The 18,464-nt window shown below is 44.6% G+C and overlaps 1 protein-coding gene across 10 annotated transcripts in view; it reads right to left on the bottom strand.

The window, feature by feature from the left end:
• The window catches only part of myo18ab (myosin XVIIIAb), a 101,144-nt gene that overhangs the window by 52,294 nt on the left and 30,386 nt on the right, over positions 1-18,464 (bottom strand). For 4 of the 10 annotated variants that reach the window (XM_034528883.1, XM_034528880.1, XM_034528882.1 and 1 more), the window contains 14 exons: positions 18,095-18,160; positions 17,464-17,551; positions 16,097-16,203; positions 15,154-15,330; positions 14,716-14,926; positions 13,743-13,885; positions 13,212-13,312; positions 12,023-12,086; positions 11,324-11,468; positions 9,963-9,974; positions 7,110-7,280; positions 6,574-6,664; positions 5,115-5,307; positions 4,109-4,195 (listed from right to left, as the gene is read on the bottom strand). In XM_034528883.1, the coding sequence (XP_034384774.1) occupies positions 4,109-4,195; positions 5,115-5,307; positions 6,574-6,664; positions 7,110-7,280; positions 9,963-9,974; positions 11,324-11,468; positions 12,023-12,086; positions 13,212-13,312; positions 13,743-13,885; positions 14,716-14,926; positions 15,154-15,330; positions 16,097-16,203; positions 17,464-17,551; positions 18,095-18,160 (1,656 nt within the window). The remainder of the gene's footprint in view (positions 1-4,108; positions 4,196-5,114; positions 5,308-6,573; positions 6,665-7,109; positions 7,281-9,962; positions 9,975-11,323; positions 11,469-12,022; positions 12,087-13,211; positions 13,313-13,742; positions 13,886-14,715; positions 14,927-15,153; positions 15,331-16,096; positions 16,204-17,463; positions 17,552-18,094; positions 18,161-18,464) is intronic. The other 6 variants (XM_034528884.1, XM_034528889.1, XM_034528887.1 and 3 more) reach the window with 3 other exon arrangements.

Here is an 18,464-nt window from a genome sequence, read left to right as displayed (position 1 = left end):
CAAAGTACAGAACTTGACTAATTGACTATTGACTATTTAGTTTATATGCAGTTACCATGTCAACCCTCAGCTGGTTTAAACATGATCTAACTGGAACGGGCCTTCAGTGATCCGTGGTTCAACAGCTGATTAATGCAATGGGAAGTGTCTGGATGCTGTTCTTAGTCTATTTGAAGAGAGGCTGGCCCCTATTCTATATATATCCCAAAGGGATCAGCCTCTTTAAATAAGGACATGGAACCTGTGCAAATAGGCACCCGTTGGTGAAAACAAGAGCGTTAACTGACTCAAGGCATTTCATAATCAAAGAGGAGTTGCTGTATTGTGCTGCTGAACCATTATCGCAGTGCAATCCTGATCCTTTACAGAGATAAACATGAGAGAGATACAGCTATAAAGCGAGCTATAGTCTGTTTGCATGTCTACGGGTCTTCTTGAGGACGTTTCTGTGCCACAGCTTGTGAGTCCTTTGACAACAACAAGCTCAAACTAAATACTTTCCTTCTTGTTGCCTGTAAAAAGGATCCGTTGAAGCATGTTCTGTCTGCCTCCGTCAGCAGGACGGCATCATGAGTCAATGACTTCCTTCAAATAGTGATCCACATAGGATTAGAGAACCCAATGTGCACCAATCACAAAGTACAGCTAATGCTGATGGGAATACCTGCAATGTCATGTACTTGGTCATAAACCAAAGTGTTCACAGAACCCGGCCATCAAAATAAATGTACGTTACGCATTGACAGCTGACTCTGGGGAAGAATCCTGAGCCTTTCATTCCTTTTAGCGCTCTCCAAGCCAGGGGCCTCAAACTCTGACCTGGGGGCCGCATCAACGGATCCAATCTTCTCAATCTTTATTAATAACAGTTCAGAAGATGAACGGTTCTTCAGAACATGAACGGTTGAACGGTTCTTCACAACATGAACGGTTCTTCACAACATGAACGGTTGAACTGGTTCTTCAGAACATGAACGGTTGAACGGTTCTAGAGAACATGAACGGTTGAACTGGTTCTTCACAACATGAACGGTTCTTCACAACATGAACGGTTGAACTGGTTCTTTAGAACATGAACGGTTGAACGGTTCTTCACAACATGAACGGTTCTTCACAACATGAACGGTTGAACTGGTTCTTCAGAACATGAACGGTTGAACGGTTCTTCACAACATGAACGGTTCTTCACAACATGAACGGTTGAACTGGTTCTTTAGAACATGAACGGTTGAACGGTTCTTCACAACATGAACGGTTCTTCACAACATGAACGGTTGAACTGGTTCTTCAGAACATGAACGGTTGAACGGTTCTTCAGAACATGAACGGTTGAACTGGTTCTTCACAACATGAACGGTTCTTCACAACATGAACGGTTCTTCACAACATGAACGGTTGAACTGGTTCTTTAGAACATGAACGGTTCTTCAGAACATGAACGGTTGAACGGTTCTTCAGAACATGAGCGGTTGAACGGGTTCTTCAGAACATGAACGGTTCTTCAGAACATGAACGGTTGAACGGTTCTTCAGAACATGAGCGGTTGAACGGGTTCTTCAGAACATGAACAGTTCTTCAGAACAGGAACGGTTGAACGGGTTCTTCAGAACATGAACGGTTCTTCAGAACATGAACGGTTGAACGGTTCTTCAGAACATGAGCGGTTGAACGGGTTCTTCAGAACATGAACGGTTCTTCAGAACATGAACGGTTGAACGGGTTCTTCAGAACATGAATGGTTGAACGGTTCTTCAGAACATGAGCGGTTGAACAGGTTCTTCAGAACATGAACGGTTCTTCAGAACATGAATGGTTGAACGGTTCTTCAGAACATGAACGATTGAACGGGTTCTTCAGAACATGAACGGTTCTTCAGAACATGAACAGTTGAAGTGGTTCTTCACAACATGAACAGTTGAAGTGGTTCTTCACAACATGAACGATTGAACGGGTTCTTCAGAACATGAACAGTTGAACTGGTTCTTCACAACATGAACGGTTGGACAGGTTCTTCAGAACATGAACGGTTCTTCAGAACATGAATGATTGAACGGGTTCTTCAGAACATTAACGGTTCTTCAGAACATGACCAGTTGAACTGGTTCTTCACAACATGAACCATTGAACGGGTTCTTCAGAACATGAACAGTTGAACTGGTTCTTCACAACATGAACGATTGAACTGGTTCTTCAGAACATGAACGGTTCTTCAGAACATGAACGGTTGAACTGGTTCTTCAGAACATGAACGAGCGGTTCATCAGTGAGTTTGGACCTGTACTTTGACTTATTAAAGTTCATGAAGAAGAGCTTTTCACACACACATGTGCTCCCAGAAAGACTCATGGTCCGCTTGATCATCCTGGAAAGCTCAGGGAAGGTGGGGGCTTGTCTGCTCGTCCACTCACCTCCCTGAACTTGGCTTTGAGTTCAGAGTTGCTCTGCAGGTCCATGAGCTCCACATGAAGCACAGAAGGGCATCTTGCACATGGAAGGAGAAGGTCAGCAAACATCTGAAAAGTGTCTCTGTGTCGTGAAGTCCTCAAACCTGTGATCAATCCTCCTGTAGCTTTACAATGGCATCAGCATACTTCTCACCACTGAATGTTGTGCATACATTAGTCGGCTGTAGCTCAGTGGGGAGAGTCCACAAGGTCTCCGGTTCCATCCCCGCTCTCCCCATAGTTGTCAATGAGCCATTTGGGATCACAGCACAGGACCGGCCGTTCTCCGGAGGGGGTTTCACGGACTTCAATCCGATGAAAGTGTCCGAAAATCAAACGCTGCACTTACGCCAGGAACACCAAATTATGGGGGGCTGGATGTCCCGCACTTCGGCTGGAGAAAGCGTAACCATAAACTCCTTTAGCCGAAGAAAGTGTTCGACATTCGGATGCGGTAAAAAATCGTGCTTGTGAGAAAAACGCGCGGGCCGCACTAACACTGAACTTTGATGTCAAGTAGGGGGCCACAAAACATGGTGAGTTTGAGACCCCTGCTCTAAACGGACTCTGCAGCAGAAACAACAGATTCGGTCGCTGGGTTCTCATCTGACGTGCCAACATGGAAAAGTGAAGGCCGGAGCTCTGCTATTTAAAACAATAGGTGCACTTCACAATGCAATTAGGCTGTCTTCAACTTTGATGACCTACTAATGCACCTTGGTCTCCCACACGGCTGTATTAACCAAAATCAAAAAGAGCTTCTTACAAGGCGGCAGGTTCACCGTTGATAGTTGCAATCAGCTTCAAAACAAATCTATTCCCGTGTTCATGCTGGTAAATTATCAGCCAAAATTCCATTCAACATGTTTTGCCCTTTGACATGTTGGAGGAAGGGTCTGTTTCTGTGTCCAGAGGGTACGTGGTTAGATGAGAGGCCTTTGTGTGATGGTATGTTATCTCTAAATCTTGATATATGATACTCCTTCCTTCGTCTGGAAGGTATGTGTTTAGCTTGGGGGTCCAGTGTGACGTTATGTTATCTCAAGTTTGGGACTAAGCAACAGCCCTATATAACTGGTCGGCTTTGGAGTGTCCAGTAGAACTTCCAATTGGCTGAGAAGTTTCTCCGAGCGATCTAGTCGCTCGTCCTGACCTGTGATTCCTCTCTGTAATAAACTCTATTATACCAAAAAGAACAGTGTCCACGGAGATTCCTTCATCCTCATTCTTCAACATCACTGCCGCTTGAAAGATACGACAAAGCCAATACACGACAACGCTGCAGATGTTCTGCCACGCGCCACGCATACTTCTACCACTAATGATTGAATGGGCTTCGCATTAAGAGGCCAACTGATGAGTAGAGTGAGAGAGGCCCTCTCAAGAAGGAAACAAATCACAAACTTTAATCCAATTCATTTTCCTGATGTATCACAAAGGGCCAAACTAATTGGCAACAGGCCTGGTGGCGCACAAGTGATCACGGTCTACTTTTGTCATTATTTAAGGGTAAACATTTCATTGGGCACAATGCTTGGAGGTGTAAACAGTAAAAGAAGCTTGTAAAGCCCATCACTTGTTCTCAGGACAGGTTTCAACACAATGACGTCACATGCACAGAGATGCCTGAAACAGAGACCATGTATTAGTGTCTGTGTGCTTACCAGAGCTTGGGTTGAGGCTTGGTCAATAGCTGCTACAGACAGTGAGGTACTGGACTCTATGTCATCTAAAGCAAGCTCTATGTTTTCCTAGATGCAGGAGGGATAAAGGTTTAGGTTAGTAACCTACAGGAGATGAGATCATCAATAAATCAACAGGTGGATTATGAGATGAGCTATTACTAGACTGGATTAGGTCAGTGGAGATTTGTTTGAAATTAGCCAATGCTTCTAAAGTGGAAAACAATGGAGATGCATTGAATCCAGGGTAACCCCGAGACTGTGATGTGCACAGCTTTCATTGGATCTACTTCCAAATGAACGCAGTAGCTGCAGTCAAATAGTTCAAAAAACAAACGTCCTATGTCTTTTCCTAACTCCTTCTCCTTGACGTCGATAGAGAAGGTCATGAGGTGTCATAAGGACAACTGAAAACACAACCACAGTGCTCATGGAATCCACCGTCAATGTACACAATGGAAGACAAGTGGGTTTTTGTTTGTTTGGCAACTTTAACAAATGTGAAACAAAGGAAGGGAGTAGTAACAAACTCAATGATGTACAATTCAAGGAATCCTTTCCAGAACAGAATCACACCTAACAAAAAATGTATATATAGAATAAATATCCATAGTGTACAAATAAACGGGGTTATTGATGGCCGAATGATGCGATATTATCTTCTTCCTTTAAAGGAACCAGTGTTCCCTATGCTAAATGAGACAGGAAGCATTGTTCTGTGGATTAACCAGAGCAGCTAAATGTCATTTTCCAATACCATGCACACCAATCCATTTCCATTGTATTTGGAGTCTATTGGCATCTCAAAACAGAAACTATCTGCACTAGAGGTGAGAAAGTAAATGAACAGAATATATATCATTTTGTTTAGATTTGAACAAATTAACCATTTAAATAAATTGACTTAATTTGATAGAAAAGAGCTAGTGTGTTAATATGTGTATGTTATGTCCATGCGCATGGTTGTGCTCTGTGGACCCAGCAGCACCTCCTTGTATCTTTCCAGCTCCTGGACGAAGGTGCGTTCATGGAACAGGGTCTGCAGCCTCTCCTGGGTGTAGTTGTGGCAGAGCTCCTCAAACGTGGCTCCCCGCTGCTGTTGAGCCAGCCGGGGGTTCTGGAAACCCGGCGTGTCCACGATCAGCAGGGAGCACAGAGAGTGCTGACTGGACTTCAGAGCCCTGAGTGACACATGTATACCATGAAGCTTTAGTGATGACGCTTTGACACCGGGAAGCTGTTGATTTGTCCAAAGACATTCAATGTACAAAGATATAATACAGAGAAAAACCGGTTCAGCTTTAACCATAGACTGTAAGCAGTGGACGTAGTGTCACCTATTGGTTTGTGGACTGATGTTACCATAAAACAAAATACCTTGTGGACCTTGAGTTTGAATGCTTAAATCAAGAGAGAAGTCATTTTCTCATAGACTTCTATACAACCAGAGGAGTCGCCCCCTGGTAGTCAGGAGAGAGAATGCAGCTTTAACACATGAAGCAGAGACTTCTATACAACCAGAGGAGTCGCCCCCTGGTGGTCAGTAGAGATAATGCAGCTTTAACACATGAAGCCTAGACTTCTATACAACCAGAGGAGTCGCCCCTTGGTGGTCAGGAGAGAGAATGCAGCTTTAACACATGAAGCCTAGACTTCTATACAACCAGAGGAGTCGCCCCCTGGTGGTCAGGAGAGAGAATACAGCTTTAACACATGAAGCCTAGACTTCTATACAACCAGAGGAGTCGCCCCCTGGTGGTCACTAGAGAATGCAGCATCAACTTCTATACAACCATATATGTCACAACCTTTACTAAAGTGTCCTCATAATAACACAATGCATGTATCTTGTGTTCGTTGGTTTTATCATTAGTTTTTTAGGGGTGGGATCCCCTTGTATTCCGGTACCGTGTCATTATCAGTGAATGGGGATGTCTGCTATATGTAAACTGTAGTTATGATTGACAAATCTGTACAATATATGAACATATTGTTTCACAGCCACCTGTACAACAGTGGCAAGACTAATGGTTTACTGCAAAGAGGAAGATTGAAATGTCAGTTGAAGCTCTCAATAGATACACTGAAGTGTAACAATAATACATACGTTTGTTTCTCAAATCAGATCTAGAAGACAGTCAGTTATTTCTTGTATTTGCAAGTGTTCAGATGGGATGTGTGTGAACCAGACATCCCCAGCCTATCTACATGGGTTGCTATGGTAACGACTGTAAGGCCAAGTTGAAACAGCGAATGAGAAACCTAAACTAGTGCATCGGCTGATCCCGAGTACCGCTCCGATACCAGTGTGTTAAAAACTAGTTTGGTTTTTTAGAGACAGGGAATTGGAGTCAGAACTGTTTTTAATAATTATCATGAATGCTTTTTTGAAAAAGAACTCCCAATAGGATCAAAATAATAAGATAACATAATTGGAATATTCTTGCCTGTTAATTAGGGAGATGACAAGAGTGAAGAGCTCCGAGTAGAGTCCGGACGCCATGGCCTCCAAGCACTCCAGAGCTGTGACCTTAGAGCCTGAGAGACAACAGATCAGAGTCAAAGAAGCACATTAAACTCAGCTCGTCAGCTTTTCTCCAACATGTGCTTTTAGAACAGTATTTGAAACATAGGTAACAATCCTGGAAAACAACTACCTAGGGACCTCAATTATTTGGGGGTACAGACCTAAATGTGTAAAAGTACATAAAACTGCCAATTACTAAAGGTTTGGGCATATTTTTAGTTTGTTGTTTAACTAAACAACATTTCCATATTTAATTCACCCTCATCTTATCCCACACACAAACAATTGAGTATTAAGCAATGGTACAGTACATATGATCCCAATTAAAGTCCACTTCTCCAAACTGATCATCCTATCGGGGGTAGTAGGACAACCACAACTGACCGAATCAGATTGTCTGTGAAAAGCCAACACGATCTTACAAAGGGTTAGGGGTTAGACAGTCAGGGGTTTTACCTGAGCTTTCCCCTTGGCCGGCCTCGTCCGGTCCTCCTCTGAAGGAAGTGGAGTGCTGCAGTCCTTTAGCCTGGTGCTTAAAAATAGAGGAGGACAGCTCCTCCAGGGTGCAGCCCAGAAGGTAGGCCGCCTTCTGGGCCCATTCATGACGGGCAAACTGCCTACGACCCGCTGAAAACAAAGTCCAAATGTGTTTGAAAAACAAAAAGATATGCAATAAGAACGTTGGTGAAGATAACAGCTGCAGACAGATGAAGAGGGAGGAGGATGTTCCATGGGAGGTTCCTGTCAGCTTCTACTTTCCTGAGCTGTAACTAACCTGATCTGAACACACAATGTACAAATCAGCATCAACAACCATAATCTTAGCCTTTAACCCACGAAGCATTTGTATATCCATAACACATGACACCTTTTTAAATGGGCCTACATGTGTTTCACCATGCTGCCCATTGGAAGTGACCACTCCTAATGTAACGACTGCACATCATTTTACTGGAATGGCCCTGCAGATACTGCCAACTGGTTGGATTAAAGTGGTAATTTACAAAGCTAGTTATTGTGTATCTAAATGTGCTCAAGACTTCACATAAGTGAACAAAGAAAAAAATGTTGACGTAAAATCAAAATGCATAATTTCAATTATGTTTGAATATCACAACACATCAGGTAGAGACAAACGTGTTGTACAACTGTTAGCTAGCCAAAAGTGATGACATCATGCAACAGAAAATATGACCCTGAATACCTTAAATATGGATGAATGATGTATTTTGGCCATTACAGCCGGTGGTGGCTGACTTTTGTTTGCATGTCATGTTTTTGGGAAGGTGGTTAAATAACTTAATCAGAAAGAGGCCTTCTGTCACGCTTGAGAACCCCTACGGCTGTATTCATCAAGCTTTCTAAGAATTTCCCCTTAAAGTATAAAATGATCCTGGTCAATAAAAAAGTTCTTCCCATCTCAGCCCTTAAAGAGCTGCTCAGGTGAAACACTGAGGAGGAGGAGGAGGAGGAGGAGGAGGCTGAAGAGTTTCTTCAGCAGAGGAGAAAATAGTGGAAAGACAGAGGAAGAGAAACATTGTCCAAACGCTGCAGGACTCAATGAAAAAGCCTCCAGATAAGAACGTCCTCCCATCTCTTACCCAACACTAGAACGCCAGGAATGACCGACCACGGCACTAGATATGTGGCAACTGGAAAAATGTTCATAGATTGACATGCAGACTGCTACTTCTATAGACTGGCCGGCCCATGGCTTGTATTCAACAGAGATGTTCATGACTTCAAATAGTTTGGTCTGAATGGAGACAAGACTCTATTATCAATACATCTCTCTTTAAAAGAACGTGTCCTACCTATCGCCGTGCCAACCCCACCTGTCCTTTCCTTGCTCCGAGTTGCTCTGCTCTGAAATCCTTCCCCAGTAGAAAGGTTCTGGCTAAGTGAGGGTTCTCTGCATGTCTGGTAACGCGACCACTGGACAAATGAGAGCCTTCACAGACATGATGCTGAACTGATATGGGCGAGTCGAGGCACATGAAATATGTCCTCCAGAACTGACTCCAACACTGTTCATCACACTAACCTCCATGCAGCTCAAGTTGGCTCTTAAACGGCTTTCATCAACATCAGAATCTCATCTGATAGCAGAGTTTAACGAATAAGCTGTATGCCTAACTGAGGTCATCCCGAGGGAAACTGACTTAAACATTGCTTACCTCTGAATATGCTAAAAAAAGATGTCAAGAATAAATACAAAGATATACACTTATTGAACTGAATAGATCGGCCACATTATCACTCACATCCGATTTTGTTATTTGAGTATGGGCATCTCTAGAGACACAGGGTCCACTATTCCAGTCTGAGAAGACACTAAAGTAACAGCTCAATGTCTGGACTTGGAGACTTCCTGCATTACAAACTAGAGGTGTGAGTTTTGGAACATCTGAGTGTACTAAGAGTTCCAAAGAAATATATGATGGAGTTGCATTGTGGGAAGTGCAGGATCCAATGCATGGAGGTACGAAACTTAAAGTCTATATATGGACCTGTGCCATATTATTAGTTTGTTGCCCCAACATGTGGAAGTGAAACACTAAATCACAAAAGGAGAAAACAGCTCCCTAACCAACACTACCACTTATTGAAAGCCCTGTATGTTTCCTATCGAAGGCACTTAAGCAAATAAAATAAAAGCTTGATAAAGTTAAACTTGTGTTTTCTCTGGTATGCGGTAAAAAATACAGTGAACTCAAACCGAACAACTCAGATTTAGATCTTTGCTAATGACTTGTGATCACACCCTGACTCTGCATGCAGACTGCATCTCCATTTGGTCTGGAGGAGATTCAAAGCCTATGTGGCAACACGACAGCCAACCAATCAAAGAGCTTATAGACACAGATCCAGAGAATCAACAGGAGCCCCCGCCAAGCACAAACACCACGGGAATACACGGGGTAGCTGGGAAATAAAAGTTCCGTGGACGAAAGTCAAAACACTAACTGGAGAAGTGAAAATGACCATGCGGTGCTTTGGAGGACGTGCTGTACTGTGACAGCGGCGCCGCGGGGAGGCATCAGAGAGCCGTTTAAAAGGGACAGCAACGTTCTGATTTCCATCTAACGAAAGAGAAAAGGGTGAGACGTGGAGCGGGGAGCCGTCATGAGGCCAACACGACTACACGAGAGAGAGATGAAGAGAGGATGGGGAGGAGGAGGAGCAGAAACAATGAAAATGCTAATGTCTTAAGGCCTGGGAGGAATGATAAAGGCATTAAGACCTCAAGTACAAACAAGGGAGCCTCTGAAATAAAGTTTATTTGAAGTGTGTTGTTTTCTCCATTACCTTCATCTCCGTCTGCGTGTGAGAGGGCGCGGCATGCAAACATGCAAGCAAAGAGAGGAGGTTAGAGAGAACACAGTTCAGAGTCATCAATTCACATGCACATTAAACAACAGCAAGCAGAGAAGCCTCAGAGGAGGGTAAATGATGAGTCTACATACAAAACAACACGCGTTCCGTTGTTGTTCTGTTCACGCCACCAGACAGACTGCTGTCATGTTGATGGAGGTGTTAAAAAAGCACACGTCTACTCTCAGCTGAGGTGGGCTGTTGCTCCTGTTTTACAGCAGGAGGCCATGACCACACTACGATCTGTTGTGAACAAAGCCAGGCCCACTGACCAACTTAGTTTCCCAGTTTGGTGTGGAGCAACTTGACTGGCCAGCAGAGAGCCTGAGCTCAACCCGTGTTTACACCTTTGGGACGAACGGAACACCGACTGCTCTTGTGGCTGAATGTGAGCAAACCCCTGCAGCCAGGCTCCAACATCTGGGGGACAGACTTCTCAGAAATCTCTCACAGACATTCATAGTTCAGAACCTGGACACATACAACCACAACTATCCTCATGGTCACGTACCACGAGGGTGAGAGCATGCCCCTTTAACCACACACAGTAATCTGTGTGTGGTTAAACAGCATCTGATGCTAAATCCTGTAGTCCTGGTTGTAATTGCTGTCTGCATGCTGCCTACAGACAGTCAAGCCTGACACCTAGTGGCTGTTTTCAGATCTTTTCTGCTATTCTCGTTTGAGAATAACAAAGAGTAAGAACTTATTTTTGCCCTCCACCTGGTAAAGCTTAACAGTAGCATGTTCAGGCAACCAATAGACGCTTTGTGTATTCAACCCTGTTGGTGTCTGATTGGACTGCATTATAACACAAACACTTTCTAGAAAGTCAAATACTGTTATTTATGGGAAGGTTTCATTGTAGCCTTCACAAACGTAGCTTTTATTGCATTACTATGAAATTGGATGGCATCATACTTCACAGTTGTGCACATTATTATGTCTCCCCTGTATATACTGTAATCTAACTGGCCAATTGTCACCGTGGAGTAGAGCACTGAGCACTGAGTCCTTCAATGAAAGAGGATGTGCACAGTGAGTCATCGGTCCTCGTGTTACACTGAGCCTGGACCGACAGGATGAAAACAAGAGGTGAGGTTTGACGCAGCTTCTGCGATACGAGTCACAGAAAGACTAAATAACATGCGTGTATTGTGAACACACACATGTAACCAGGGCCTTAGTAAATGCACTAGAAGCACACAGTTAGGGACACGGAAGTTCTCTTCAGGTACCGACCAGTAGAACCAATGGGACACCCTTCCAGTGCTGTGGTGGACTCAAGTTCTTACCTTTTGTGGCCCCTGCGGCCCCCAAGTGGTAGACGGCCCCTAGGATGAGCCACAGGGCCTTCTGCTCCTCTCCAGAGATGCCCAGCACCTTCATGGCGGCCTGCAGCTTGGTGAACTGCTGCGAGGCTCGCTGCTTGTCTTCAGGCTGGAGAGGATAGGAGCAGATCAGAGTGACAGGATGTTGCAGCAGCAAACAGCTACTTCCATATTTTTATTTCATTCATAAATAACATAGAGGTTTGAGTCCGGCCGATATTAGATTACTTCTCTCACTCACACTTCTCTTTTTGCCTTCTCTCCTTCAATTTGTATTCTGTCATACATTTATTTTCATTTGTATTTGCACAGGCTGTCTTCAGGTAAATAAAATATGAATGATCTTTTTGCAGATACATCGGTATTGGCATATTTGTCAGCTAATAAATGACAAGAAAGTGAAGAATTTGTATAGAAATGCTAAACCAATGTTTTGAAACCAGGCCAACAACATGCATTTGTCAGCTGCTTGTCCAGTGCATTGTTGAAACAAAAAAACATCTAAAATATGAATCAATTCATGGGTTGTATAAAGAAAATGTATTTCCACCAATATATCTTGATAGGATTTTTTGTAGCCATTGGAATCGGCCTCAGAAGCTTGTGAACTGGCCTTTAATATCCAGCTCTGACAAATACATTCACATCATCTGGTGTGATTACCTTAGACTGAGGGAGGATCCCAAAAGCACTATTCTCAGCCAGGTGGTTAAAGTGCAGCTCCGTTCTAGAGGAGAGGAGGAGAGGAGGAGAGAGGGAGAGGATGAGAGAGGGAAAGGAGGAGAGAGGGAAAGGAGGAGAGAGGGAAAGGAGGAGAGAGGGAGATGATGAGAGGAGGGGAGAGGGAGAGGAGGAGGAGAGGAGGAGAGAGGAGAGAGGAGGAGAGAGGGAAAGGAGGAGAGAGGGAGAGGATGAGGGGAGAGGGAGAGGAGGAGAGAGGAGAGAGGAGAGAGGAGGAGAGAGGGAGAGGATGAGAGGAGGGGAGAGGGAGAGGAGGAGAGAGGAGGAGAGAGGAGGAGAGAGGGAAAGGAGGAGAGAGGGAAAGGAGGAGAGAGAAGGAGAGGGAAAGGAGGAGAGAGGGAGATGATGAGAGGAGGGGAGAGGGAGAGAGGGAGAGGATGAGAGGAGGAGAGAGGGAGAGGAGGAGGAGAGGAGGAGAGAGGAGAGAGGAGGAGAGAGGGAAAGGAGGAGAGAGGGAGAGGATGAGGGGAGAGGGAGAGGAGGAGAGAGGAGAGAGGAGGAGAGAGGGAAAGGAGGAGAGAGGGAGAGGAGGAGGAGAGAGGAGAGAGAGGGAGAGGAGGAGAGAGGGAGAGGAGGAGGAGAGGAGAGGGAGAGGAGGAGAGGAGGAGAGAGGGAAAGGAGGAGGAGAGGAGGAGAGAGGGAGAGGAGGAGGAGAGGAGAGGGAGAGGGAGAGGAGGAGAGAGGGAGAGGAGGAGGAGAGGAGAGGGAGAGGAGGAGAGAGGGAGAGAGGGAGAGGAGGAGGAGAGGAGAGGGAGAGGAGGAGAGGGAGAGGAGGAGAGGAGGAGAGAGGGACTGGGGTCAGCCTCACAATGTTGTGCAAGAATTTCCACAGAAGTTCTTTCGATGTAGTTCACACTACCGGACAAAATGGTAACGATTCAAAAGCCCGAATCTCCCATTGCTGCTAATGTAAGTATGTTAAATGTCTGTTATACATTCGTTAGAGTGAGGAGGTGAACAGGGGAAGGGCTTCAGCCCAGAGCGGTCCTCTACCAAAGAGACACGGACTGCATCTCACTCACAGAACAGAACTGTGATCGTACACATTTTGATGTTTGCCGTTATTTATTTATGCTGTTCATATGTTGACTAGCGGTGTTCGAGGACTCACCTGAGGCTGCTGTCGGCTCCGGCCATCATGTAGTAGAAGACGTTGAAGGTGGACTCGGCCTCGGGACGTTTGCTCACCCTCAGTTTCTCCAGCAGCATCGTCTAAGCAGGAGGAGACAAGAGGAGTCAGATGGTCCTGCTATGAGTCAGTGCAGTGTATGTGTGTGTGTGTGTGTGTGTGTGTGTGTGTGTGTGTGTTTGTGGTGTGTGTGTGTGTGTGTGTGTGTGCGTGTGTGCGTGTGTGTGTGGTGTGTGTGTGTATGTGTGTGTGTGTGGTGTGTGTGTGTGTGTGTGGTGTGTGTGTGTGCATGTGTGTTTGTGGTGTGTGTGCGTTTGTGGTGTGTGTGTGTTTGTGGTGTGTGTGTGCGTGTGTGTGTGTGTGTGTGTGTGCGTGTATGTGTGTGTGTGTTTGTGGTGTGTGTGCGTTTGTGGTGTGTGTGTGTTTGTGGTGTGTGTGTGCGTGTGCGTGTGTGTGTGTGTGCGTGTATGTGTGTGTGTGTTTATGGTGTGTGTGTGTGTGTGCGTGTGTTACCTGGATGGAGGCGGAGGCCACCTGCCCAGCCTGGTCAAAGTCCAGGGACACTATGTGGGAGAAGCGGCTGGCGTTGGAGTTCATGGAGGTGGAGCTGTTGCCGAAGGCCTCCAGGATGGTGTAGACCGCCTGCCACTTCTCAGCTGGGTCACCAAAACAATGTCACACTGGGTCTCAGTATGTGGTCAGGGGGATCAGAGAGCAGCCATGTGTCCTGCCCTTTGTTTTCCACTAAATACTTGAGCAGGTTGTCTTCATCTTTTAGAATGATTTAAATCAACAAGAATATGGCTTGAGCATATTTCTAATAAACTGCGCCTCATGAAAATTGCTCATAGTGGTTCAAACACTAGATGTCGAATACATTTCGTAAAAAAAACCCTCTCCGTCTTAAACTATTATATTATATTTTATAACTGTTTATAACATCGTAATATTAGACATATGTGTCTCCTACATTTGCATCATAATCTTGATCATAATTTATGAAGAGAAACTAATACTTACCTACATATTTACACATTACATCATAATATTCAAGTGGGCACTTAGGCCATTCACTGCATTGGAGTTTACAAGTATTAAGTACTGAATGTCGAATGTTAAACTGAAGTTGCCTTGAGAGTAAAGTGAGCTCTCACAGTGGAGGCTCATGGCCGGTAACTGTTTCCACAACACACACTTTCTGTGCCCATAGTTGAGGACACAATGGGAGATTATCAGGGACATAAACTGTTGCTTTGTTTACTGTAAAGAAACGCATCTGCTTTTTAAAGCAGTTAAGAAAAGTTGGGGCCATATTACATTCAAGACGAGACGTTGACAGACATCTGTTTCCACTGCAGCGATGCAACACAGTGTTATACGGGATAGAACACCACCGTCCTGTATGACTATGATCAGACATCCATCTGTTCCATCTATTCATGTATGTGTGAAGACTCTGCTGCCCTCTTTCTGTCTGGAGGCTCACCGGAGAAGATTTTGCCCGTGCTGCCAGCGATGGAGACCAGGTACTGGACCAGGTGCTGGCAGTTGGTGGTCTTGCCGCTACCAGACTTGCCCAGCAGCACAATGGACTGATCCTGCCGTGTGGTGAGCAGGTTGCGGTAGGCAGACTGGGCCACAGAGTAGATGTGAGGTGCAGAGTCCTCACGCCGACAGCCTTTGAACATGTGCATCACCTGATGGGAAAGAGACACAGCAGAGAGGTATTAAAATAAATGGAATACATTTCATTGGTATGCGTTCCATTTGATCTAAGAGCTTTAATGAAGGAAAGTTAAAGTTTTTTGGGCTTGAATCTTCCTGCTCGTTCTATTCACTCAATATGGTCACCCACACATGATACGCCATTCAAAACCATGGGCATTAAAACAGTGTGCTGCTGTATCACCAGTGTCACACGTACCTTCTCAGAATACATGGAGGGTGTGCTCAGGGGGTTGATGACTACCATATTGGGTCCAGCGTAGGTGTGGATGAGGTTGCCTCCGTAGCGCTGCCTCAGGCAGTGCATCACACTGGATTCATTCAGATAGAGCAGTGAAGCCAGGTCCTCTGATCGGTTGGATGATGGAGGGTTGGCCTGCACAGGGAGAGAGATGACGATGATGCCATTCCACTAGTAACCAGATGCACCCCTGGACTATTTAAATAGGAGCTTGGATACAACATGTACAACATCGTATGGTACTTTAGGGGGATCCAGAGACAGAGTAAGGGCCATCAGAGGACTGATGAGCCACTGGGGAAACCCAGATTGGGAAAAGCATTGTGGCCAAGTAAGCAAATGTTAACAACTACCAAAGCTCCCAACTGTCCTGTGTGACCTCTCCTCCACCTATCCCATCATTCCTGCTGGCTGTCAGTGTCCTCTGTGGCCTTCTGAGGCCCTCAGTGACAGGCGGAGATTAGACCTCATTATTCTGCCCAGGGTTGAACATGGACTTTGCTAAATTACAAAAAGTTAATGAACTAACCTTCATTTTGTTTTATTAGAAGTGGAAATGTGCCTTGACTGGTATAAGTCAAATTTGTATAAACAAAAAAACATCACCAAAACAAAAGTATGAGGTCCGTAACATTCATTTTTAGAATTAATAGATAGTATATACAATTACATATACAATGACACACTGCCTCTATCTGTGATATAAATGTTGTTCTGTACATCCTCAATTGACATGACGACGTCTGATTCTGTCTTCTAAATCAAAAACGTCACGTAACCTAGAAAATAATCAAAAATACTTTGCGGTGGGTGAATATGAAAAGTCTGGATGAACAGTCTGTATCAAAGCTCCTGACTTGGATTCCTACTGGCGCACTCCCATTAGCCAACCCCCATTCACCTTTTCTACGTCGTCTTCGTCCACTTCCAGGATCGTCCCATCATGCTCCAGTTTGATCTTCACCTTGCCCTCTGGCAGGGAGCCAGCCTCTGTCTTCACCACGGTGGCTGAGAGGAGACACAAAGATACAGTAGCTATTAGCCTGCTGGAAGTGCTCACACTCATCTGTTTATCGTTACTGGATAATTCAAAAGACAGTTTATGATTTTCATGATTACAACTTTGGAGCTTGCACCCGACTACCACCAGAGCTTCTCTGGTCACTTCGAATCAAAAGAGACAATAACACTGTTTCCCTCTGCTGACAGACCTTTTACCACCCCTAATACCTCTAATATCTGTCTTTTCAAAAGGAGCATCTGGTCATAAAAATGATCTGGGTACAATGCACAGCAGTCTATACAACTAAAACCTTACAGATGTGGTGTTATGGTTTATAGTGACCACCAAAGAGAGACAAGCGACACACAGTTTAAGGTGTTTCTAATCATCAAAAGGTGGTCAACTGTTGGGTAATAAGCTTATTTGATCTTTCAAAGATAAACAAGACTCATGTGTGTGTTAAGTACAAAAGCTTGAGTCCCAACATGGTTAGCATAGCTTAGCATAAATACAAGAAGCAGAGGTAATCAAAGCACATTGTATCCCTTTTGTTTAAGCCAGGTGCTGTAGCCAGAGACACTGCAGAGGGATGAGCACGAGGAAAAACATTCTAAATCTGCTTGTGCTTAAGGATGAACTGTCCACAGAAGTCGATCAGTAACAAGTAATAATTGGAGTCATGGTCTATTGTTGTGAGATACCTACAGACAGAGGATTTGAGCCAAGACCACAGTGTGGTAAATACATAAATGGCTTAAAAATCACACTATAATCCCATTATTCCTCCTGACTGACACTAACGGAGCAGTTAGGACAAACCACATGTGCACAAATAAGCCCATGTGATCCAGGGTTCGATTCCCATCTGACAGTTTGCTGCAACATTCTCCTCCTGTCTTTCCCCACATTTCCTGTCTCTCTAAACTATCACGTCAACTAAAGGCATCACATGCCTAAACATTGTCATTCTTCCCCATCCGATTGTCTGCAGTGATACCATTTAAATGAATTTGGATTGGTTCCCATTGTATATTTCTTTATTTCCTCCTAACGTTGTCATTGAGAAACCCACACAATCACACTACATAAAGTACGAATCCATCTAAAAACGTATTAAAATCCTGTTATCTTTGTCATTATACTTGACTGGTGTACAAGATGAAATTTAATTAAAAGATACAAACATTTTTAACAGAGAGAGAAGAATTGCTCCCCAAAAGGTTAGAAAAGTCCAACATCGGACTGTTTAAGTAATCCCATCTCACCCAGGGAGAAGCCATTTTTGTGGACAAGCCAGACTTTCTCCGATCCATACCAGACTTGCTCTGCTGCGATCTGCTCTTCTGTCTTCACCTGGAGGACAGAAAGGACAAGGAGACAAATGACATGAGAGCAGGTACGGGGGAAGTATTTTGTTGCGTCATTGGGTCTGTTTGAAAACCCCATTTTGATAACCAGCACATGCCGAAAGGTTATTAAGGGAAAGCTTGCCAATATGATGACCATGCAGTGGATGACAGTGGACTCAAAAGGCCTCACAGTCCACTGTTCCTTCAGGCTGCTGTGTGACAATGTGTGTGTGCATGTGTCAAAACAAGCCGTGGTGGTGGTGGTGGGTGGTGGTGGTGGGTGTGGTGGGTGGGGGGGGGACCACCACAACAATGTAACATAAATAGTAAAACACATCTTAGAACTGAACACATAAATTTGAAAGATGAAATGAATAGTGACCATTTTAGTCTTGAGTCTTAACTACTGGTGACTGCTTACATTTCACATCATAGTACTGGGAAAAGTGAACAAGACACACTTCGCAAGCAAAGGGTGAGAGCACAGCACAACATTCTACCGAGCAGGGTGATCATGAGTCGAGCTGGTGGTGAATTACACTCAGACCTGGGGTTGCTGAGCAGCAGCATGAGATGCCTGAAGGAGGGCCACAGGGTCCTCTTCCACTGATCCCTGGTGATTCGGCCAGCATGAGGAGGTCAAATGTTACAGTTATACGTGAGTAACACATAACACACATAAGGACACAGATAAATGGGAGTATCGTCTGCGAAGCATTGCATCGGAACAAAGTGAAGTAAGTCATACTTATCCAGCACAGCTGTGAGACAAAATCCAGTTAATTATGTATGAAAAGGACCTGTTGTGATCCGTTTGCTGGCTTCACGGTAGATCAGCTTCAATATTACAGTTTCACAGGTACATTTTCAAATGGTTGCATTACAACAAAACACATTGGTGTAGCACCTGAATGTAA

The sequence above is a fragment of the Cyclopterus lumpus genome, chromosome 25, assembly GCF_009769545.1.
Source record: "Cyclopterus lumpus isolate fCycLum1 chromosome 25, fCycLum1.pri, whole genome shotgun sequence".
Taxonomy (NCBI): Eukaryota; Metazoa; Chordata; class Actinopteri; order Perciformes; family Cyclopteridae; genus Cyclopterus; species Cyclopterus lumpus.
This window is presented reverse-complemented; position numbering and strand designations above follow the sequence as displayed.